This window comes from Chinchilla lanigera, unplaced genomic scaffold, assembly GCF_000276665.1.
Source record: "Chinchilla lanigera isolate Chin_1 unplaced genomic scaffold, ChiLan1.0 scaffold00048, whole genome shotgun sequence".
Classification (NCBI taxonomy): domain Eukaryota; kingdom Metazoa; phylum Chordata; class Mammalia; order Rodentia; family Chinchillidae; genus Chinchilla; species Chinchilla lanigera.
The window spans coordinates 659815-685424 of NW_004955449.1; the positions used below are offsets into that span (position 1 = coordinate 659815).

Sequence of the window (25610 nt, forward strand, 5' to 3'; positions counted from 1 at the left end):
CTGCTTCTCCAGTTTGTTTCTGACTGACAACTAAGCAGACATACTTCTGGGTTTACAAGTTGTTCTTCTCTCACTGTAAGTATTAATCAATATTTGGGTTTTAGTCATAACATAGCTAATGCATAATTTTGTTTGCTTCACAGAAAATTAAATCAGGAATTGGCAGCATATTAAAATAAATGGTTAAATTGATTAATTTTTTTCTCCAAGTCTTCAAATGAAATTGAAGTTCCAGGCAGATGCACCATGTTTATCCAGCGGCCCCACACATCTCACCCTGCCATGCCTGGAAACTGCTAATGTGCCCAGAATTGTGACAAAACTACGTCAGTCCCATGAATGCACCAAGTCTGAGCACACAGAACGGACTTTAAATAGTACTGATCATGGCTACACACTATGCTAATGTATCTAAAAGTAGTATGATCAGTGAAATAGTGCTTGAGTTCAATTCAGCCTTGGCTAGCCAATCTTGTAAAGTCTAGGTGAGTAATCATGGAGCTGTCACCCATGTTCAAATTGGTTGTAAGGCCTGTATAACAGAAAGAGATGGTACCGTGCCATAAATATTTGAGCACATCTATCCTCTTCTCCACTGCGCTGCAGAACATGAAGTAACTCCATCAGCTGTGAGGTCACATACAAGATTTCACTCCGAGGGATTCACGCCTTGGGCTGTCCTCCAGATTCCTAGCTCTTTGATATTTTGGCCATGTTTCAGCCAAAGGGATGTACAAGTCTTTGTTAGAATCAGGCTGTGATAGACATGTGGACAACTAACACTACTGTCTTAAAGGACAGGAGAAGAGCGTAGTGACCCCACTAAAAACTACAATACTGTAGTGTTTCTTGTACTGTGTCTGCTTCAGCACAGTCTGAGAGCCCCGACAGACTTTTATCTTCAGAAGTGTTGTAGAGGAGCAGATACTGCTCATGGCTTTTAGCATGCAATGAATATAGTGATCACCAAGGTCACATGCAGTTTGAAAGGCGAAGTACGTAGCTAATTTGATTGCATTTCTTGCTCCAGTGAAACTAATTCCACTGGAAAAGAAAGGGAAAATCCCATTGTAAAAATGCATACAAGGGTGAAAAAAATATTTTAAGTGACCTCTTTACCAATGCAATTATTGCCTTTGAGAAAAACCACTGTAAAAATAAGATTAAACATCTCAAATTATCTGCATTTCTGCTGAGATAGACATAAAATACTGTAATATTAGTGTGTGCTCTTTTCTGAAGCAAATTCTCCATTAGTTTTATTTTTGATAATTCCTGTCATAGTGTCAAGAGTAGAATATTCTTACTCCAAATTAAAACTAATTAAAAGTTATTTAGGGAACACAAGTGAATAACAATGTTTAACAGTTAGCGCCTCTCAGAATAGAAACTCAGGCGGCTGACAAAATGGAAAGGCGTTGACTTCTAAAGACTCAAGCTTGCTTATGTAACTTTCACACTCAGGCTCCTACATGGTCCGGCCTTGGCACTGCTCCTGTCCTGCAGAAAAATAGGATTGAAAACAAATCTCTGTTTCTGGAGAAAATGCCAAAGGTAGGAATGTGTTGTAAATATCCAACAACTATGTCTTTAGAGATACCATTTGGAGTTCTTTCTCACTCCCAAGTCTCTGGCCAACCTCTCTCCTTCTCCTCCCTTTCCCTTTCCTTCTTCCACCTCCTCTTCTTCCTCCTCTTTCCAGGCCTCTCAGCCCCTGCACACACTGGGCCTGGCCTTCTTCTCTCTCTGCCTCTGGTCTTTGTTGTTCCTTTGGCCTCAAAGGCTTCCTTAGTTTACTTCGGACTGCTGTTGCCTAGACTCTGCCTGCTGAAGAAAAGTTCCACCTACTCTGTTGGCAGAAGGTGGGGGGGAGCGGATGCATTACATTTCGCAGCAGATTCCTTTTTTTCTTAATTTATGTCTGTCCCAGGGAACACGAGCAGCTAGAGAAGGATTTTGCCATCGAAGCATTTCCTGAATTAATCAGGGATAGTAGGGTGGCAATGGCCAGGCCTTCGCTTTAAGTTGTCTGACGGCCACAGGGAGACACACACACTGTCACCACTCACCCAGGTCAGGATGTGCCCTGGACACCGTATATCCCACTAATTTTCTACTTCTGAAAGGAAGGTTCAATTTTTTTTTTTTAAAAATGTACATCACAGTTGTCCTTGCTGAAGCAAGGGATGGAAGGAAAAAGCACAGCCCTTTGGTCACCTCGCTCCTTTCCCTCCTCCTCCATATCTCTGGCGGCCACCGCAGAAGGGGCTGGTTGGCACCATTTGGACCGTGAGGGGGTGGACAGAGCACCGTACTAGGGATTAGGAATGTCAGTTCCTATTGTGTCGGCTCTACTACTGCAGACCTCGGTGTCCATGGACACAACACAGGTCGCACCGGCCTGCTGGGTTGCTGCGACAGTAAATGGAGACAACAGGCTTCTCCCCAGTGGTGATTTCCTCCCTCCCGTCGGGTTCAAGGGAAAAAAGGGTGTACTGCTGGACATGGCCAAGCCACCTGTGCAATCCAGCAATGACAAAGCCAGTAACTGCCACAAAACCATCGGCCTGACCCTCATGGCACCGAGGTTGGCTGGAAAACAACAGAATAAAAAGAACCTGAGCCCTTCAGGCATGCAGAGGCCCCAACCGAGGCAGATCAGCGGTGTGACTGGATGAACTCTCGGGCTGAAGAAGCCTTGATTTTCTGGATTCATCTGGCCCCTAAGTTCCTGGAACTGGAACTGTAAAATGGAGAAGCAGGGTTGGACGCTTGGGCTGGGAGCTGACTCCACTATCTTGGTGGTTGTGATACTGGGGGTAGAACCAGGGCCCTGTGCATGTGTTCCATTCCCTTTCTAGACTCTTCTACGGGGAGGCAGCTGCTCCAGGTCCCCCCCACCGACTATTCCGGGCAGCCTCCCTCCTGGGAAAACGCCCCCTGGGCTGGCGGCCTGCTGGGCTTCTCCTAGAGACAAGGCCTGAGACCGTGATACCGCAGCCGGAGAGCAACCCTCCCCAGCACTTTAATAACTTTGTTGCCACCTGCTGGCCGCTGGACTGCATCACGTAGCTCTGCAAACCAGAGCCTTGGGCCAAGGAACTGTGAGCTCCTGGTAGGGACACTCAGATGTGACTCCAGGCCGGCTGAGGGCTTCTCCAAGGGGACCTGGGGAGATCTTTGGTTATTCCATTCATCGTGCCACACAAGAAGGTGGACTTTTTCAAAAAGTGACACTTCATCCGGGCTTGTTTCATCAGCCAGTTACAAACCCTTGGAGCTATACTGCCCAGCGCTGGCAGTGACTGGTAGTCACAGCTCATTTGTCCCCTGCAAACATTACCCAGTGTCACCTACCCCATCCTTGGGGTAGGCTTAACTCCGTTCATTGCTTTATCACTAGTGACTTATGAAGGCCCACTTCATACCCGGCTGCCAGCCAAAAGCTGGGCAGACAGCACTGAGCAAAAACAGGCATGGTCAGTGCCCTCATGGGTCTGTAGCCTAGGAGGGGAGATAGACAACCACATGATCACACAGGCAAACTTCACAGCACACAAAGGTGGTGGGATGATAGAGAAATATAACTGGGATATGAGCAGCTCTAAAAGACTCTGCTTGCTTCTAAATGGAGATTTGGGCTATTTGATGTACACTAAACTTTTTAAGGTGTGATCAAAAATACAGTGAATGTTTAAAATTTGAAAAACTTTATTACAGAATAGTCACATTGCTATTAAACCTCAAAATACTCCCCTTTGTTTCCAACGTACTTATCCCATCATTCTTGCCACTTTCTGAAGCGGCTCTGGACGTCCTCTTTCACGGCTGCCTCGATGTCCTGAATGGATTCAAAATGCTTACGGCAGTTTCTGTGAACCTGACGTTTCACAGAGCCTCATTCACTGATCTGGCACTGTGTGACCTCTGGCTCTTCCCCAGAGTCAAAATGACCACAAATTATGCTGTTATACCTCTCACCCAAGAAAATGGGCACAAAATAGAAATGTTTTCTTTTCTGGGCAGTACTGCGGCTCATACCTAAGGCCTTGGGTAGTCTAGGCACCCTCTCACCTCTGAGCTGTATCCCCAAGTCCCCAACATTCTTTCCACTCTACTTGTCACCCTCCAGCTACTGCCTTATTTCTTTGCCATTCTTTGCAGTGAAGCCCTTCTAATTCTATCATTCTTGTTTTGTTTTGTGACAGAATCTTGCTGTGTAGACCAGGCTGGGCTTGAATTTATAATGCCCCTGCCTCAACCTCCCAGAGTGCTGGGGTTACAGGTGTGTGCCACCACCCTGGCTTGGAGTAGGTTTTAAAAATAATAGACAAGCCATGCATGGTGGCCCTCACTATAATCCCTGAACTCTGAGAGCCCAAAGCAAGAGGAGTGCAAATGTGAGCCCAGCCTGGGCAACTTAGCCTGTCTCAAAGTAAAGAATCAAAAGATGAAGGGGGCGGGGAGGGAGGGGAAGGGAAGTGGGACATAAGAAAAACTAAGACATGTTACATGAATGTAATCAGTATGCACTGCAAAAATGCACTAATAAAATTAAAAATTTTTTAAAAATGAAAGTCAAGACCTAAAATAAAAATAAGAGGGCTGGAAACGTAGCTCAGGGGGAGCTACATCCAGAGTTCAGTCCCCAGCACTGCAAAGCAAAATAAAAACAAAAGCAAAACTAACAAAAAACCCCTATCCACCTAGTTTGGTAAATGCCAGGGTCACCATGGCCTCTGAATTCCTGATCTCTATGGGCATTTCTGTCTGCCCTGGGCAGGTCCTGCCTGGCTCCCAGAGCCACCCCTCCCGAAGAACTGCTTCCTTCCTAGGCTCCTTTGCTGCATCCTCCTCCTCTTCCAAACTTTCTAATATTCATTCCTTCCTCTGCCTACACTCGTTTGAGCTTTTCCAGTTGCAGCTTTAGACACCATCTCATCTAACCTAGGTCTTCTTCATTTATGGCTCAAATCCAGTTCCCACCGAGATTTCTAATGGGCATCTCAAGCTTCTCATGCCCCTCTCAAACTCCTGATTTTGCGCCTTTAAACCTGCTCCATCCAGGCTTCTTTAGTCCACTTATTGGCAACTAAATCCTCCCTAATGCTCAAAATGCTCCGACCAAATGCTGCAAATTTAGAATGTACTCCTTTTCACGGGCTCCTCACTCACGGGCAATAAGAACAGTGTGTCCCTCTTCCTGGGTGGCTCTCTGACCTCCTCTCCCAGCCGTCTTCCCATCTGCTCCAGCCACTTTCCCCAGGGGCCATCGGTGGTTCCGTCTGCTTGAATGTACATCCGACAGAGAGCTGCGTCTCCTTTGTGGAGTGTTTGCTCAAATGTCCAGTGTTCAGTGAAGCCTGCTCTTCCCACAGGGGTTAAAATCGCAACCTCCCCAGCTCTCCAGATCCCCTTTGCTTCCAAAGTGTTTTCTCTGGTCAGATACAAAGCAATTTACTTACTGTACATATATTAAATATATATATTTTGTCCGTCTGACTTCAGTTAGAAGTCATTTTTTCTCAGGAACAGGAATCTTTGCCCTTTTTGTTTATTGATGTATCCCAAATGCTTGGAAAAGTACTTGAAACATAGTAAAACCCAAAGAAGTGAAGTTTTAAGGGATGCATGGAAAGGGCGTGAAGGGCATAAACTACACCACTGAGCTGGACATTTCTGGGTAAGATGACAATGCTAAACATGTTTCATTTTGATCATCTGTTTTTCTAATTTTTTCTAAATAATAAACTTTTAAATGAAAAAAAAGCCTTACTCCCAAGAACGATACCAGTTTTATACTAAGTCTACAGTTTCAGCTGTTCGCCTAGAGAGAAGATTGAGTAAGATGGTGGGAATGTGGGAAAATCACTGCTAACATCATAATAAGAACCCTCCACCCAGGCAGTAGGAGAAATTCTGTCTCCATCTGAGGTCCCCCAGAGGCTGATGCTGGAGGAAGGAGCGGGAGGAAACCAGGGTATCCGTCCTGGGACACTGGCAGAGGGCTGTTTCTGGAGGCAGAAACACACTTTTGCACTTCTGACTTGCCTCATAGGTTTCTACAGCCAGAAAAAATATTCCCCAGGCAGAAGAGGGCTGCAGGTGTAGCACTCAGCTCTTTTCTCAGAGTATAGGGGCCACCGAGAGGACCAGGTGGGCACCAGGAGGGTCTGCGACAGAAGTTCGCTTTCTGCAGGCGATCTGCTCTCATGGTTTCTAGCTGTCCCCCGAAGAGCGTCTTCCCTGATCCTTCTCCTCCACCGCTGCACCTGAAATGGGCAGAGGACAGTGCCCTCCCTGGGAGAGTGCAGATTTTGTGACCTGCTTTCTTGGGTGCATGTTTGCGCACCCGAGAGCTTTTGTAGTCTGAGTTTGTGAACTCTCTGTCATGCAGTGTCTTCAAATGCTTTGTAAGCATCTCAGATCCTTGTTTCCAGTCCTCTCCCTGTGCCTGCGTGCATGCACGCACGTGCAGGATTCTCTGCTAGACTGATTTATTGTTTTGTGCCCTAAGCTCTATGCCCCTCTCTTTTACCTAAATAGAAGCCATGCTGTTGCCATGTGAAGAAACCAGGCTTGGGTGGGAAGAAAGCACCCACAATCTGATCTTTGCTGGGGGAAAACTACCTATTTACTGAAATGTTTTAAATGGGCTTTTGTTGCTCCAAGCCATTTTTTTCTGTTACCACTTCTTCTTTGGGCTTAGAGCAGAAGGCTCCAAATTTCATTCAATTCCTTTTCATTCAACTCTTTCTTGTACTAACTTGCCAAGTAAAGCAAATGAAAGCCACTGAGCACCAACTTTTTGTCTACCAATCTTTCTCCTAGGGCCACAGCCCCAGGAAATACTTTGCTCACCCAGTAATTGAGGACAATAGTTTATTAAATAATTTGCTACTATAGAACAGGGGTCATCATCTTTTCAGCCTCCAATATTAATTTTTCTTGCCTTCCCCGACAGTGGTATATATTTTATCTTTAAAAAATTAAGTTTATTGGTATATCAGATATACATAGTAACATTCATCACAGGGAATTTGTACCTGTACATGCTGTATCTTGATTCTTCTTTTTCCCATTCCCATCCTCTCCCTTCAACCCCTCTTCCCCTCATTTACAAAAGCTTTGTTTTCATTTTTTCTTTCTTTTCTCATTTCTTTTCTTTTCCTTTCCTCCTCCTGGTGCCATATCTTTCAGGGTTTATTTTAGACCACAGTGCCTCAGTGTACAAGGAGCTAACTTTTATATTCAGCATAAAACTAGCTGCTGTACAAATAAACCCATAATTTCAATGGCAATAAATTTTGCTCTCTCACTGATGAAACAGCACTGGGTTAGTGGGGTGCCCCCTCCACATAATCACTCAAGGATCCAGGATGTCCCACGCAAAGCCATCCTCAATATATGGTGACCAAGGAGGCCCTGGGGATCCTACCCATTCCAGCCAGCCCAGTGGCAGGCAGGGAGCGGATGATCTCTGGTCTGAGGTCGGTGAGTCTAAGAGAGTTTCTCTTCATGTCTCACAGACCAGAGCTCGGTCATACAGCCCCACATAGATGAGAGGCTGATGGGTGTGGGCAGGGGATCAGTATTTCCTGGCTAGTTGTCACACTGCTATGCTCTGGAAGACAGAGAAACAATGTTTTAGTGGACAGTTAGCTGGTCTGCAGTTTAAACAGCAAGATATAAACGTGAACTTGCAACCTCTGCTACTCTGCAAGGGCCTTCTGTAATTACTGGCTTGTGCCCACTGGCATAGGGCAATCTGCTGGGCCCCTGTCTTTGGGCTGGAGATTCTCTCACCTGATTGGGTCTGGGAAGGAGGCAGGAAAGAAGCAGGTGGGGGATCTTTACATAACTATTTCCTTCTACGAACCCACCCCAGCCCTGCCAAGCAGCTCAGTTTGGTCAAAACACTTCTCAGACTGAGCAATTACGAACTGCTGGTTTTCAGGAATTTTTTAAACAAAGGATTTGAAAAGCTGAACCACTCTGCTCCTGGCCTCCCCGAGTGAGAGTAGGCAGAGAATAGGCGGAAGGAAGCAGGAACTGAGAACAACTGCAGCCGCAGCGGGACACTTTCCCCACTATTACTCTCTGCTGAATAATGGCACACGGGAGATGGCAGTTTGCCCTGGCTAACGGCTCCTGTGGGATGGGCGCTGGCTGGTACAGGGCCAGGGCTTGGAGCAGCTACTCTGGGGCCACTGAAACTGGTTTTATGGAAGAAGCTGTCTGTGTTAAAAAAAACAAGTGCTATCAAATATGGAGGAGCCTCTAGCAGCAGATTCAACACCAACCACAACTCCTCCACCTCACGCAGCCATGGAATTCCGGGCGCTCGGCTCATCCGGAACCAGGGGAAATGCATCTGCCTGTCTGGAAACTGTGGACTGGTGTGACCTAGCAGGATTACACAAACAGCTGATGTCTACTGAGTTCAAAAGCCCTAACTGAATCAACACGCATCCATGTGGTTCTGGTTTACACAAAGGGCTGAGGGCTGCTCACCACTCAAAAGATTTTTTTTTTTTTTTTGGCACTACTGGGAATTGAACTTAGGGTCTTTGCCCGGAGCCACATCCCCAGCCCTCACCTTTTTTTCCCCCTTCCTTTGAAATAGAATTTTACTAAACTGCCCGGGCTAGGCTCAAATTTGCAATCCTCTTGCCTCAGCCTCCCAGTGTGCTGGGATTACAGGTGTGCACCACTATGCCTGGCTTCAGAAGAATTCTTTTGTGTAGGTCTTTTCCTTAAGAATTGCTCGTGGAGCTAAGGCTGTTCCTCAGTGATAGAGTGCATATGTAGGGTGTGAGGTCCTGAGTTTGACCCCTGATACTACAAAAACAAAAAACCTGCCTTGTGATGCATTCAAAATAAAAGCCAGCTCACACTCTTTGTCAAACGACCGTAAAGTGGGGCACACCTGGATCAGCACAGGCCCGAGCAGCGTCCTGGGCGCAGGGTGGAGACAGCTCAGCTGTCACAGCCGCTAACAGGTGGTGTAAAACAATAGCTCCACTGACTCCACTTGCTTCCCACACCCTGTAGCAGCCAAGTGTCCAGCCAGACAGCAGCAGGGAGTCACACAGGCTGCCACGCTGCTCCAGGTCCCTACCAGTGCCCACAGCCCATGGAGGCCCAGCCTTTCCTCCTGCTCTTCGGCCTCTGCTCCGGTAAGTACGGCCCCCAGACCACAGTCTGGCTTCTTTGATGGGAACACAGAATGGCAGGCTCTTGCTAGTCAGAGGCTACTCTGCTAGTTTCTTCTTGATGTTGGCTTGATTGGGGTTTTGAACAAAGATTTGTAGATTGTGTTACCCCCTTAACGTGGGAGCTGCCCAGTCAAAGGCCACAAGATAGACATTCAGCTCTGTCCATGCCTGGTGTCCGACTCAGCCACACAAACACCCTTAGGCCACTTGAGCAATCTGGACCGCCAGTGGACCACGATAGCATCCTGAGCTGCTCTCATCCCTGAACAACCAGAGGGACATGGCGCAGGAGCTTACAGATAACTGGGTTAGCAAGGCATTTTGCTGCTCTAGGATAGTTCAGATAATGAAGAGCATTGATTGACAGCCACAAGTGTTGGAAGAGAAACTTGTTGATAACTATAACTAAACTCCCTGGAGATGAAACAGTTTGTAAACTATTTTAGCCTTCTGAAGTTAAACAAATGAAACCCATCTGAATATACCCCTGCGTACTTCCTTTTAAAAGCATGTTACTATATGCAGGTTTGGGTTTAAATTGAAACTATAAAACCTTGCACAGCCTTTGTCCTACACTCCACTCTGGAATGTGTGGCAGCGCAGCAACTGAAACACTACCCTGAATCCCAGACTTCTGGGAGGGGAAAACAGGAGATGTCTGCTGATTGCTTCACGTAAAAGTTTACTGGTGATATCACCCCAGCTGAGAAACAAGGTGCCCGACATCCTGTGATTTCTCTTCTCTAATATTGCTCTGACAAACACAGGCCTTCTGGGCAAGAGGGAAAGAATTGCATTATTACATTTTTTCAGTAATAAAGTTGAGGGAAGTACAGTAAACTCAGATAAGTTGTATCCTGTGGGATTTGGACTCAATCCAACCAAAGCTAGCCTGGTATGCACTTCTGTGTGCTCGTGTGTGCGTCCACATGTGTGTGTGTTTGCGAATGCCATGCTCAATGAAAATTCTTTAGGTATATGCTTCTATAAAAATATTTAAGGGGTCTGTTAGGATACCAAAGACCTCCAAAAATGCGTGTTTCGCTATGAAAAGAAGTAGGTGATGTGTATGTTGATCAAACCTTGGGTTTGCTGATACTGATTCCCATGGGTGGCTCGCAGGAGTTTAGATCCAGACCAGGCAGCCCAACACGCTCACTGCATGATTGTAAGGAACCTGATTAAAGCTACAAAATGACCTGCCCCAACCTTGTCATTTGTAAATTTTGGATTTTGGTCAATGGAGATTTGGTTTGTTACATGCATCACCAGGAAGCCTGAAATTGCCAAAGCAGCGAGAGATACGGCATCGGGTTGAGGTAAGAATTGCAAGGTGGTTATTAACATTTCAAAGTTCCTTTTTCCCAGCCCAGGTGGCTCTTTCCTATGTAAAAATATAGACTGAACCAGTATGGTATAGAAAGTACATTTTGAAATTGTGGTTGAATTCCCCTACTTAGAATGAATTCTTCATGGGCAAAATTCTCATTCATTTCAGGTACACTTTTTCCCTGTGTTAGCTTTGCACATAACCATCTCTGTTCTATTTATACAGCACCTTTCATTTCAACCTTTTCCTCTCTTCCGCCTCCGGAGTCCTAAGTACTTCACTGCGTATTACTTTCCAACTTATTCACAGTTACTTATGTAAATGAAAAATGTTAATCTCCACGAGGGTAGATAGAGACAGGATTCATGCCACATTCACTTTCCAATATCTCAAAGCTCCTAAAACAATATTTACATAAGCGAACACTCAACAAGTACTTGATGAATGAACAGAGTTACCATCTGAATAAAGATTACCGATATAATTTTGCAAAAAGGGGAAATTTTGATATGATTTATTTGTCTGTTTATTTTTGCCTGGGCTTTTTATGAAAGTTACTTACTGTGCCTCACTAAGTCCATGACGAACTAGTCCAACTCTCCAAACCGTATTTGAGTTGGACAGGAAGTCATAGAATCTGCCTTCCAGTCTTGTAAGTTTTCTACCCTCTTAGTCTGTACCAAGGAAACCAATCTGAGAAATGGAGACCCATACTTAGGCATTGCACTCAGGTAGGCTGAGGAAGGAAGATTTCAAATTCAAATCCTGCCTGACCAAACTAGCAAAACCCTGTCTTTAAAAAAAAAAAAGGCTGGAGACATAGCTCAGCAGTAGTGTTCCTGGGTCCAATCCCCCAGTACCTAAAAAAAAAGAGAGAGGAAGGGAAAGAAAAGGAGACCAATTTGGAAATTCCTTATGGGAGGAACAAGGCACCTTGTCATTGGCTAAGTGGGACAGAAGCGGGTAAATATCACTGCAATGCTGACAGGACTGTCCTCCAAGTCCTCCCCTTTGCTTAGGGGGCCATAGTTTGGCCAGATCGTTTTTTGATAGTTTTTGTGCAACATATTTCTAACCGCCTCCTCTATCCATTGCTTTCTGGTATGTTCTTCCTGTCAAACTGAAATAAACAGTGGTTAAAAGCCACAACCCAGGTCAGTGCCAGCAGGCAGGGCACTCAGTGATCATCACCAGGTCCCAGTCCCCATGGTGGTGGTGTGGCTGCAGCCAGAGATGGGAAAGGTGGGGAGCACAGGAGGACAGCCATGGCCCAGGGGCTCATGGAGCACCCTTAACAGTGGGTCTTTAATTAAACACACTCTCTTGAGGGGTCCCTGAATGCAGGTGGCTCAGGGAAGTATCCTATGAAGGCTCCGCATGGTTGGGCACCTTTGGTATCCTTGGAAACTTTAGAGTTCAGAAAACTTATGAGACCACAAATAATTGGGAGAGGTCAGGGGTTTCCTATGTAGAGTCCATGTTCATCAGCTTTTCATTGCTGTGCCTGAATTCCTGGGAAAAGCTATCAAAGGAGGGAAGGTTTATTTGGGCTCACAGTTTCAAAGATTAATCCATGGTCACTTGGCTCCCTGGCTCCTTGGGCCATGGTGGGGCTGAACATCTTGAAAGAGAACATGGGGTGGAGGAAAGCAGATCTTCCTCTGGTGGCAAGACAGGAGAGAGACAAGAAGAAGCCCAGAGGAAGAAGCAAGAGACGACATACAGCCCCCAGGGGCAGCCCCATGACCACTCCCCTCAGTGAGGCCCCTGTTCAGAGCACATCGGCTCTGAACTCAGCACTGGGCTATGAAGTTAGTGCTCTCATGATTCCAAAGCCCCACTCAGAACACATGAGTCTTTCATGGGGCATCTTAGAGCCAAACCATAACAGAGCCCCTGAGGGTAAAAAACGAAGACATTTAAACTATGCTGAAAGCTTAAAAATCTGACCGGAACTGATATAGTTACTTTAAGGAGCAGAGTAATTCCACTTCTGACCGGCAGGGGAGCCATGAATGCATTGCTCAGCTCTCTGAGTCTCAGTTTCCTCCTCTGTAAAGCAGGGACAAGATTAGTATTGATCTCACCCAGTTGTGAGGATTGAGCAAATGTATATAAAAACACCTATAAGAGTATCTGTTGTGTACCTGTAATTCCAGCACTTTGGAGGCTGAAGAAAGAAGATCATGAGTTCCAGCCTGGTGTGGGCAGTTTAGCAAAACTCTGACTCAAAATAAAAAATAATACAAAGCCCTGGGTTCAATCCCCAATCTCTCTGTTTCTTGTTCTCTCACACTCACACACACACACAAGAAAAAAAGAAATAAAGGTATCTGGCACACAAGTTGTGTTGTATTGACAATTGTTTTAACTAACTAATAAAAATAGAAAAAAGATTATTACTTTTTACACAGTATTTTGTTTCTAAACTTACAAACTGAGGACTGAAGCAGAAAAATAATTGAGAAAAATGATAACCTCTCTAGGAGATAATCAGTTCATACTACTGGGCAAAAGGTGAAAGCACCTCATTCATTCAACACTGAGAGTTTTCTTGCCCACAGAGAAGTCACGGCCTCTGCTGCAGCCTGCGGGGAGCGGAGGTCGGGTTACATGAATCAGGCAGATGGGCTGCATGTCCACTTCCTCTGATGGTGTGTGTGTTACAGCTTGAGTTACAAAGATCCTCAGCGGGCACTTGTCGGAATTCAGGACACATTTTCTCCAGGAATAAAGACTCACACAGTTGTGGTGCCACACTAGTAACAGTAAGAGTTGGCACAGGGGCACAGCTCAGAAGGACGGGCTCCAGTCAGTCTTGCCTTTCCAGCCACATGACCTTCCTCAAGGGGCCCACCTCCCTGAGCTGGGAGGGGCACATGCCGGACTGGACAGAGAAGGCTGTATGCTTTGTCTTGAAGGGACAGGTAGAACAGATTCCCTGGATTCACTCACGTTCTGAATAGGAACCCTGAACCCAGGTCGACAAAGTGCAGGCTTTCATTCTATTTAAACAGTTTAACTGGGACATGGATCGACCAGCAGTGATTTTTTTTTTTAAAATTGCATTAAAATTACATAAAAGTTACCATTTTGAGTAATAAACAGTTTGTAATAATATGTACATTTACCATGTTAAGTGGCTATCACCACTACTGAGTTCAATTTTTTCTTTTTTTTATAACCTGAAAGGAAACTCTGAACATATTAAGCAGTTGTGTCCCCCACCCAGTCCCTAGCAACCACTAATATAGTAATCTTTCAATCTCTCTAGATTTACCTATTCTGGAAATTTCACACATGGAATCATACAACATGTGCCCCTTTTTGTTTAGGTTTTTTAGTTAGCATAATGTTTTCAAGGTTCATTCATATTGTCGCATGAGTCAGTATTTTATTCCTTTTTGTGGCCAAATAATATTCCATTGCCTGGATATACCACAATATGTTCATCCACTTATCTGTTGATGGACACTTGAGTTATTTCTTCCCTTTGGGTGTTGTAAATATGCTGTTATTCCTTTGGGTATGCACGTAGGAGTGGGACTGCTGGGTTGCATGGTAACTCTGGTTTTTTTTTTTGGTTTTTTTTTTTTTTTTGGTTTTTTTTCTCCGGTACCGGGAAGGTAACTCTGTTTAACTTGCAGAGAAGCAACCTTGTTATATCCCCACCAGCAACAGACCTGAAATCTCAGTCTCTCCACAACTTCACCAGCACTTGTTACTTTCCGTTTTGCTAACTATGGCCCAACTCAGGGCATGCAAACCAGTACCCAGTCCCGACTCTTTATGGCATCATGAGATCTGAGGCCAGCCCATGCAAGATTTTGTCACCACATGACCACACTCTGTAATACTGACACTGACTTTCTTTGTGTGTGTGTGTGTGTGTGTGTGTGTGTATGTGTAAGTGTGTGTGTTTTCATAACCTGGCAAATTTGATTCAGCCAGGCCCTGTTGTAAGGAATCCATGTGTCTAAAAGCCAAGGCCCCACTGGTGGCTGGGAAAGGAACTTAAAACAGTAAAAGCTATGCACCTGAGCCCTGCGACAGAGGCCTTGTGTGCCTTCCCTGGGCTGGTTCCCCCTCACTTCCTCCTGCGAGGGGGTGCAGAGTGGGATGCAGAATCTGACAGAATCTGTGTCACTTGCTGTCCAGCTGGCCTCGTCCTGGGCTCTGAACATGAGACCCGTCTGGTGGCAAAGCTATTTAGCAACTACAGCAGGGTGGTACGGCCGGTGGAGGACCACAGCCACATAGTGGAGGTCACTGTGGGCCTGCAGCTCATCCAGCTCATCAATGTGGTGAGTAGCACTTGGGGACCCCCGACACCCAGCCTCACAGCCCAGCACGCTCCCCTCGGGCTCCCCTTTCTACCTTCTGAAGATGGAGTCTTCTCTTTTTTTAGGATGAAGTCAACCAAATTGTGACAACCAATGTTCGTCTGAAACAGGTAATTCAACTAGATACTATAACTGCTTTTCTTTTTCTTTGCATACTAGTGATTGAACCCAGAACCTAGAACCCAGGACCCTTGCACTGAGTTATATCCCCACCCCTTCTTGAAAATATTTATGTTGGGCTGGGGATATAGCTCAGCAGCACAGCACCTGCCTGGCAAGCATGAGGACCTGAGTTCACTTCCTGGTACCAAAAAAAAGGGGGACTTAGAACAGTACCTGCATGAAGACCACTAAGCTTGCTGCTATCATTTCCTAAGGCAGAGGCTGAACTCTGAACCAAACTTGTCTCACCAAAGCACCATGGTTGACTTAACCAGGTCCACCAGGGCTCTTGATTACCCTAGATTTTTTTTTAAATGCTTTTGGCTTTTTAACTGGCTACGTGTCTTCATTTCTAGCAATGGGTGGATTGCAACCTAAAATGGAATCCAGATGACTATGGTGGTGTGAAAAAAATCCACGTCCCCTCAGAAAAGATCTGGCGGCCGGACTTTGTTCTGTATAACAAGTAAGCAAAGGGGACAGACAGGGAGCGACCTGCCCGGGGCACACAGAGGGGTGGCGCTGTTAACATTAAATAACCCTTAAGACCCAGAGCCACACTGACAGGCTGGGGGGGGGGGGATATGGTGCCTGGTGTTATGAATAGAAACAATTATTGAGCCAAATGGAATCGGGGCTGTGGGTGGGGGACATTTGAGCCAAGAGCTCCTGAGGGATGTGCGGCATTAGCGGAGGCACCCAAACTGCCTATCGAGAGTCCTTGGAATCAAATGTCCTCACTACTAAACATGTCTGCCCCTGGGAGGAGGGTGCTATGCCTCACATCCTGAATGCCAGCCCCGACATTCACGGCCCCGGGTGCCTCCGTTGCCCGGCACTGGGCCCCGTGACAAACTGCACGTTGTGGAATTATAATGTGATTCAAGACACTCTGGTTTAATGACACATTCATTATCATATGCCCTTCATCTGTCAGGGAATGTTCATTTCAGAAAGCATCCTTCCCAGGCAGGAGCAGTTGTCGCCAGCCCAGAGGATTTACGCTCTGACATCACACAACATATGCGGAGATGGAGCTGTGCCTCCTAGCAACTGGGGGTGGGGCAGTGGAGGGAACAAAACCCTGGACCACGACGGCCTCCCCAGCTTTGACGTTTTTTGTTTTTTTTGTGTGTGGTGCTGGGCATCAAACCCAGGGCCTTGTGCATGGAGGAGCTCTACCACTGAGCCACATCCCCAGCCCCCAGCTTTGATTTTCTACCATATATTGCCCAGTTAGACTTAGGATTCACGCTTGAGTCAAATTACCCAATCAGCGGAGGACGCTTTAGGGGCAAATATGTGGATAGAGCAGAGTGTCTGTGTCACACTCCTCTTCAGTAAGAAGCTGGGGGCAAGCAATGGAAGTCTTCTAGCTCCTCACTCAAGAACACCTCAGTGGGGAGGGAGCCCCATTTTCCCTGCTCACAGGGCCATTGTATGGTCTTTTGCTCTTTAGGGCTTTTGGGAGCATGCAGTGCCTATAATATTCCAGACAAAGAGCCTCACTTCAGTCCCAAGAAAAAATCAAGAGGAAGAAAAATCTCTTGATTTATGATAGGAGGGACCAATACATACCATTTTGTCCTTGAAATTCCCCAGAGGAAATTCCTCACCTACAGATTCAGTGCATATTCTAATTTTTTCTTTCGTAGTGCTGGGACACAACCCGGTGTGTGCCAGGCAAGCACCCCACCACCACCGGGCTGTAGCCTCAGCCCTGGGTATCTATCCTACTTATTGTGCTGCTCTTTGCAAAGTCCCTGGAACACAGGCTGTGCATGAGAGAGTAACCTGCCCACTGAATAAGGTCTGCAGAAGCAGCTCATTAGTACTTTTTAAAAAAATTGAGATACTACTGCCAGCATTGGAAAATCAGGAAATAACACATTAAAATCTGGAATTTTAGTCTCTCTAGAAGAACGCAACACTCAAAACTTTGGAAATTTTCAGGCGGGATATGTGGCTCAGTGGTAGAGCACTTGCCTTGAATATATGAGGGCCTGGGTTTTATCTCCAGCATTTACCCATCCCCCAAGGAAATATTTAAATAAAAAAATCATTTTTTTGCGGGGGGAAGTACCAGGAATCAAACTCAGGACCTCATGTTTGCCAGGCAGGTGCTGTGCCACAGAGCTACATCCCCAGCCCCTAAGTAAAGAAGTCTTGATTTCTAGCCCTGAGCAAGCATCCAAATGGATGGGGCAGTGGGTCTCCCTCCCGCGTGGGCGGCCGGGCAGCCAGCATGGTGGCACCTGTCTGTTCCCAGCTCCCCTGTATGCATCCCTCACCTGCCTGGCCCTGGAGACACCTGAGTTTGAGGCCCCACCCCACTGAGTTCTAAACTGTTCTTTAAAAGGTAAGAAGACCCCTTCTGTAGTCTGCTTGTCCCAGTAATGAGCCACTGAAGGTGTTTTTTTTGTTTTGTTTTGTTTTTTGTTTTTCTTTTTTTTTGTTGTTTTTATTTCAAAAGCCTGGATTTCCCCTGCGAACTCTCAGGCATGTTAGGAAAGGGAAGCACTGCAAAAACCACTAGGACCGGGGAGAAAGGCTGAGAGGCAGTGGGCCCTTTATTTCTTGATAGCTGTAGAGTCCCACTCTGCTTCCCCAGATGCTCCAACACGGGGCTTAGACAGCACTCAGGAATCTCTATTTTTAACCAGCACCCCAGGGATTCTTAGTACCAGGAAAATTTGGGAAACATTGCCAGAGATTAAAAAACACTACACAAAAGAAAGTGTCTAGAAGTAGCACCCGAATAAGTAACAGCTGCCTTGTTAACCTCTCCAAGTATAGAGATGGCTCCTCAGGTCCTTGGAGCCGCTTTCCTCTCTTATCTCGTGTGCAGCGCAGATGGTGACTTCGCCATTGTCAAATTCACCAAAGTTCTCCTAGACTACACAGGCCACATCACATGGACACCTCCGGCCATCTTTAAAAGCTACTGTGAGATCATCGTCACCCACTTTCCCTTCGACGAGCAGAACTGCAGCATGAAGCTGGGCACGTGGACCTATGATGGCTCCGTGGTGGCCATCTATCCCGTGAGTGGCGAACGAGCTGTTTTTGGGGAATGCGTGCTTTGGGAATCCAGTTCTGCTCCTGGATAACCCTCAGCGCTCAGTATGTTAGAATCTGGGAATCATCTAGTTTGATGGTTCTCCATAAGTGGGAAGATTCTTTATGCAGGGCGCACGACAACTGGGAACTTAAATGAATTTCCTATACTCAGCACTGCCTCAAGAATTCCGACTTGATCCATGTGGGGTGGGGCTAGGGCACCAGTATATTTTAATGTTCCCAGGTGACTCACACATGGAGCCAAAATGAAGACTCTGGGTGGTCCAAACGCCCTTGAGTTATACAAAAGGAACCTAAGACTCCCAAATCAGTAGTGGCCCAGGGCCCCTTCCAGCATCTGAGCCACGCAGTGGACACTGTTGTCCTGTGGCTGCTGACCTCAAAGCCCTGCCCTCCTCAGGGTGACTCCGCGGGGGTTTCCCAACCTTGTTTCTTTCTCAGGAAAGTGACCAGCCAGACCTGAGCAACTTCATGGAGAGCGGAGAGTGGGTGATCAAGGAGTCCCGGGGCTGGAAGCACTGGGTGTTCTATTCCTGCTGCCCCAACACCCCCTACCTGGACATCACCTACCACTTTGTCATGCAGCGCCTGCCCCTCTACTTCATCGTCAACGTCATCATCCCCTGCCTGCTCTTCTCCTTCTTAACCAGCCTGGTGTTCTACCTGCCCACAGACTCAGGTGGGTGCAGTCGTCATGTCTGCTGCTGCTCTTTTAGGGTGAGCCAGACATAATCGAGTGCTAACAACCCCGTCATCATCACAGAGAGCACACACTCCCTGGGTGGCCGTGGGGGGGGGGGTGAACACGATGCAGGTGGGGCTCACAGCTGGTCAGACATTCAGAGCAGACCCTAAAGATGCACATCCCTAGCTCAGTCCAGTTCAAAGGAATGGACTGCCAACGCCTATTTGCTCTGTACCAACTGTGTGCCCAGAGATGGCCGCGGGAGTCATATGACCAGACCCTCTTCGTGTCCCCTCCCCCCTGGGGTCACTTTCTGTACACTGACTAGTACGGCTCTTGCGCCTTCACTCACTGTCTGCTGCTTGAAAAGAGCTTCTGCTGTTTTTCCAGATGGCAGTGTCTGTACCCCCGAGGCCACGCTTCCCAAGGGGCGGCTCTGCCTCCCATGTCAGGCTAGACAACTCACCTCTTACTGAGGAATCGCACCTGCGGTATAATTGCATCAGACACCAACAACCTGGCAGAAAGGAGGAAGGGGACCCATCTGCCCACCAGCGGGTCCCTACTCATAAGCAGTTTATGGCAGACAAATAGGGAAAAAAGACGGTGCCAACAGCCTGCAAATTCATGACAGGCGGCAATTTTATCAAAATGATGTTAAAAAGCCACAGGAGTTTACATTCGACTTTCCAACAAGGAAAAGAGTTGCTCAATCATTCAAAAAATGTGTGTTGGGCAAGCGTGATGTGGCAGAAATGCAGCGGCAAATACGGCAAGAGCGCTTGAGGGCTTCCCACCTCCAGGTGAGAACCGACAGTGTCGTTTGCGTCCACTGTGTATCCTGCATCTACGTCACCCTCAGTGTCCGCGGGGAGCTGGTCCCAGGACCTCTCCAGATACCGCAACGCACACGTGCTCAAGGCCCTTATATCAAAGAATGCGGCGTTTGCACATAGCCCACGCCCTTCCTCTCATGGGCTTTCAATGATCTGTAGATCATGTACAGCACTTAGCACAGTGTAAATGCTATATAAATAGTTACCATACTGTACTGCTCAGGCCACTGGTGGAGAACCTATGGCACGAGCAATACAGCGGGCTGTTTGTTATCACCGAAAGCTATAAAAGGTCCACTATCACTGGTTCAGGGAATAATGCGAAGAAAAAAGTTTGTATGCGTTCAGTACAGGTATAATTTTATTTTTTCAAATATTTTCCATCCGAAGTTGGTTGAATTCCTGGATGCAGAATGTACAAATGCAGAGGGCCGACGGTACTTCTAGTCTGGCAGCCGGCAGCACCCAGAATGGGGAAAGCTCCACTCCAGAAAGCAGGGCAGCACGAGGCTTCCTGGAAACACCAGCAGCAAGACGGGCCCAAGGACGGTGACTTCCAAGGGTTCTCTGCGCATCCTCAGTAGTCAAACCCCAGAAGGATGCCCCAGTACCTTCAGCCCCTATCTTCCTGCAGCTACGTGTGCCCAGCCAGGACTCCTGAGAGCCAGGGTCTGAAGAAAAGGGGCAGCAGGGAGTCCTGGTCCCTTAATATGAAGACAAAACAAAGCAAGGAATAAGTGAGAGGACCAACTTCCCCCTAGATAAAGATGGAAAAGGAGCAGAGAGATCAGACGGTTGCTCCAGATGCCAAAGACAGCCTCTTTGTCCTTGGTTTTGGGCCTGCAGTTTACTTCCATTCTGAGAAAAATATATGGATATTTCCAGGCAGCCCATCCTCCTGCTGCAGAGCAAGCCAACCAGGCTGTGGCTGAGCTTTACAAGGTTTAATGCATTTTTCTGCAGAAGGGTCCAGCGTGCCAACCCAGAACTCCACTTGATTCCCCGAGTTCCACCAAGAAGCAAAAATCCTAGGTCACAAGACGAAGTAGCTATCTGTCTCTAACAGAGATGCTTGCCACCGCCGTTGAGAGTAAAGGTGCTGAGGTCACGCAGAAAAAGTCTCCAGAGTAATATTCTGAGAACATGCCTCAGTGGTAAATGGACTTGAAGGGCTGCCCTAATAAAGTACCACAGACTGGGTGGTTTAAACAATGAAATTCATTTTCTCACACTTCCTGGAGGCTGGAAGCTGAGATCAAGGTGGGAACAGAGCTGGTTTCTCATGACCTTGGCCTGAAGATGACCCCCTTCTCCTGGGTCCTCACAAGGTCTTTCCTGTGCATGTCTGTGTCCCCATTTCCTCTTATAAGGACATCCGTGGTATTGGACGAGGGACCCCCAACTGACCTCGTTTTACCTTCCTCTTTAAAGACTCTCCAACTACTGTCACGTTTTGAGGTCCTGGGGTTTAGGATTTCAGCACGTAAATGAGTGGGTTGTTGCGTTTCTTCTTTTCATCTCTAGGGGAGAAGATGACACTGAGCATCTCTGTCTTACTGTCCCTGACTGTGTTCCTGCTGGTCATTGTGGAGCTGATCCCTTCCACCTCCAGTGCTGTGCCCTTGATCGGGAAATACATGTTGTTCACCATGGTGTTCGTCATCGCGTCCATCATCATCACGGTCATCGTCATCAACACCCACCACCGCTCCCCCAGCACGCACGTCATGCCCGAGTGGGTGCGGAAGGTGAGTGCCGACTTCACACGGCGGGGACCACCCCCCGGGTCTCCCCTTCCACACAGCCTGTGCAGTTCCAGCTGAGGGTTGGGGGAAGGAAATTTCCTTGGCTTCTTTCTAGGGATAACTTACGTAGTCTCCCCAGGAAGAGAGAAGGAAACAGAATTAATAAAGCCCATCCCAAATCCAAGCTTGAAGCACATCTTTGATTGGAGATGAATAAATCCCTTTTTATGCTGTGGCATAGTTAAGACTTCTGTGCCTCTTCTAATTTGTGAAGAGACCCGCTTATTTTTGCTGGTAGCGGCTGAGAACAGAATAAGGACTAGACAGGGAGGAGGGAGTAGAGTGTCAGAAAGTGAATTTCAGAGAGGAATTTGTCTCAAATACTTACATGGTTGGATTTTTTAAAGGGTTAACATTTCAAATATGTCCCCCTTTCCCTCCTTTCTTTTTTCCTTTTTGTGGTGCTGCTGGGGGTGGGGGATAAAACCTAGGGCCTCATACATGCTAGGCAAACACCAAACTGCTGCTGGCGATGATGCCCTTTCTTGCGATTAACACTCCCTATTTGTATAAGGACTGCTAGATGACTCCTGGTAATACCTTTGCTGTATTTTCTTCAGGCAAGAGAAACAGAGAACAGTGTAGGTATTTCGGGACTGTATTTGAGGCAAAGGGGTCCTTTCTTTAATCACATATTCCTGAGAACGCATTGCTAGGACCATTCTGTTGCCAATCCGGGCTTCTGAAGATTAAGCGCCGTTGGTGTCTTGTGAGGTCGCTGGCTGTGCACGGGCTCCCTCCAGTGGCGCACTGCTCACACTACAGAATCATAACCTGCCCGCGGTAATTGGACCTGCCACAGGGTATGAAGGAATCTCGAGAACATCTAGCGCAGATCTTTTGTTTTAAGGACAAGGAGGCTGAGGCCTAGAGATGCGGAGTGACTTGCCCAACATCACACTGATAATCAAAGACAGTTTGATGCTTGTCTGTGGTGACGATAATTCTCATTCATGGATTTTTTTTTTTTTTTGGCTTAGGTTTTTATCTACACGATTCCAAATATAATGTTTTTCTCCACGATGAAAAGACCATCCAGAGACAAACAAGAAAAAAAGATTTTCACAGAAGACATCGATATTTCTGACATTTCTGGGAAGCCAGGACCTCCTCCCATGGGGTTCCACTCCCCGCTGATCAAACACCCGGAGGTGAAGAGTGCCATCGAAGGCGTCAAATACATCGCAGAGACCATGAAGTCAGACCAGGAGTCCAATAACGTAAGCTCTGCGGCTCGAAATCGCACCTCTGGGTTTCAATAATCAAACACATGAGCCTGGATGGGAGGGTTTGGCTTGTCGGGGGGGTTGGCTCTCAGGACCCAGCCACTGACCTTAGATGTGCCTTAGTGACCACCTGTAGGCCACCCTGGCAACCGATCACGATGTGAATAATTATCCTAAAAACTAAGATCACAACTGAAGGGCCACAGAGGACGAATGGCATGAACACCATGGTCCGACGGCCGCCTCTGGAACTGTGTCTAACACTCTCCTCCCCACCAGGCGGCCGAGGAGTGGAAGTACGTGGCGATGGTGATGGACCACATTCTCCTCGGAGTCTTCATGCTGGTCTGTCTCATCGGAACCCTGGCTGTGTTCGCAGGCCGCCTCATTGAATTGAATCAGCAAGGATGAGCAGGTGGCCCAGGACCAGCCAGAGCAGACCGAGGCAGGAAGAGGAGGATCTGCCTGCTTTGATACACTGTCCTTCACCAAACTCAATTTTCTGTGCTGATGAATGAGGACGATCTGTGCTTCCCTAAGGTTACAGCCTTGAAGTGTTTTCTTCTTTGTTTGCTTTTTCCTTCCACCCTGCTGTGACTCCCTGGAGAGCGAACCCTTTTTAGTAACTGAAACTGGATCTTTAAAAAAAGTGTTCTCTTCCAAGTGGCTCTGGGGGAGTCCTGCCCAGGTAACCAAGGTTTCCTGTTGCGCTGTCATTGCTAACCGCTAAAGCAGTGCCCTGAGCTGAACAGCCAGTTTTATTCCCACTAGGGAAGCCCACCTAGCAGGCCTCAAAAGGTAAAGCATTTGCTCTGGGGAGAGAAGAAACAGTAGAAAGGGAGTAAAGTAACCAGGATGGCCACTAAAATACAAACAGCATCAGAAACCCTTGTGTAAAGGAAATCTCTGGAACTGGGAGGTAGGGAACATGCTCAGGTGGGTTTAGTTTTTGGAGGGGGATGCTGAGGATTGAATCCAGGGCCTTACGAGGGCTGAGCATGCACTGTAGTGCTGATGTGCACCTTTAATGGGCGCCTGGTTTTGATCCTCCAGGTTCGAGGGAAATAGGTCAGAACACTGAGTGTGAGCATTAGGCACTATGGGAACCATCTCACCTATATGGTTTTATTTCACTCTATCCCAGAGTGTCTCTATTTCATGAATAAGGAAGCTGAATTCCAGGGAGGTCAAGGGCTTTGGTCAAGCTAAAAGTGGAAACACTGGGCTTTTGGAAGCAGACCTTGAGATTCCCACTGACTCCGGGTTGAGCTGTCCTCTCACTTGCTCCCCCCGCTCACCCCAGCTTAAGGAGGTGTCTTGGTTACTTTTCTCTCGTTTCTGGGACAAAATACCTGATGCCCAAAATTAAGGAAGGAAAGGTTTATTTTGCTTACAGTTTGTGGAGGTTTCAGTCCGTACTTGGCAGACTACAAGGCAGACTGGCACATGGCAGAGGGCTACAGCTCATGGCGTCCGAACACAGCAAAAGCAACAAACACATACAAGGGAGGAAATGGCCAGAAGCACCCTCTTCCTCTCCCTTACATATGCAAACTATCCACCCCAGGGTGGGTGCAGCTCTCACACCCATAATCAATCAAACTCTAAAAGCCTGCCCCATGGCCACATGAGGCTTTGGGGGGACACCCAGACACAAACCATAACAGGAGGCCACTCTGGGCCTGGCCAGTGCTTCTGAGGGCCTCAGTCTTGCAGTCAGTTATCATTCTTCCTCTTGATTAAGTCTCTTGCCTTCTGTTCTCCATCCTTCCACCGATGATGTTTGGGGCTCAAGTCCAATAAATGAAACCAGAAATACCGTACCAATTCTAAAATTCTAAGGAAATAAGAGAGGAAATGATTTCTTTTCTCCATAGTAAACCTTAAACTTCAACATAGTCTACTCCAGAATGAGAAACTGGGTGGGCTGGGGCTTAGAAACACCTTGAAATTACCAGAATACACCTAACCTGGGTCAGCTCCAGGGAAAAGGGGTACATGGGACAGCTGGGGGAGGGGCCTCCTCAGTACAGGTGTTGTCAATGCACTCTGCTGTTGCACGCCCTGCACACACCTGCAACACAGCTGGTGCCATCATTTCAGTGTAAGGCCATGTCCTGCCAGGCAGGATGGTGCGTACCTATAATGCCAGCTATACGGGAGGTTGAGGTGGGAAGATCGTGAGTTCAAGGCTGGCCTGCACTACATAGTGAGACCCTTTCTCCAAAAAATAAAATAAACTATCTGGCAGTATAGCTCTGTGGCTGAGCCCTTGCCTAGCATGTATAAGGTCTTGGGTTCAACCCCTAGGACCAAAAATAAAAAGAGTAAGCTTTTTAGTTTTCCCATTTCAAAGAGAAAACAGTTTGGCAGTTCCTAAACAATTTACACACAGAATTACTATATGATCCAACAATTCCACTACTAGGTACATATTCAAAGGAACTGAAAGCAGGGGCTTGAAGAGGTATTCGTACACCAATGTTCATAGCAGCAAATAGTTAAAAGGAAGAAACACCTGTCATAGCCATTGATGGACGAATAAAGGAAATGTGCTGTATGCATACATGCTTAGCCTTAAAAAGGAAGGAAATCCATGCAACAATACGGATAAAACATGCTGAGAGAAACGAGCATGATGCAAAGGACAAATATAGTTTGATTCCACTTACGGGAGGTTCTTGGAAAGTTAGAGAGGACAAAGAGTAGAGGTTAGCGGGGGCTGGGCAGAGGGGCGCGGGGTTAGTGTTTAGAGGGCGCGGGTTTCACTATGGGAAGCTCTAGGGTGGACAGTGGTGATGGTAGCATAACACTGTCAGTGCGCTGTGCCTCTGAGCTAGAACTTAAAAATAATTCGAGTAGTAAATCTTGTGTCCCGTTACATTTTTAAGAAAAGAGCAAACACAGCACCCAAGCACTGACCA

The 25610-nt window shown here is 47.0% G+C and overlaps 1 protein-coding gene across 1 annotated transcript; it reads left to right on the forward strand.

The window, feature by feature from the left end:
* Window positions 1–1495: 1495 nt before the first annotated feature.
* On the forward strand, window positions 1496–24059 carry Chrna1 (cholinergic receptor, nicotinic, alpha 1 (muscle)). Its single transcript, XM_005393183.2, has 10 exons — window positions 1496–1554; window positions 9055–9179; window positions 14707–14852; window positions 14957–15001; window positions 15410–15519; window positions 17902–18097; window positions 18576–18813; window positions 21180–21403; window positions 22441–22680; window positions 22966–24059. The coding sequence occupies exons 2-10, from the start codon at window positions 9137–9139 to the stop codon at window positions 23095–23097; spliced, it is 1374 nt and encodes a 457-aa protein (XP_005393240.1). The 5' UTR covers window positions 1496–1554; window positions 9055–9136; the 3' UTR covers window positions 23098–24059.
* Window positions 24060–25610: the final 1551 nt, after the last annotated feature.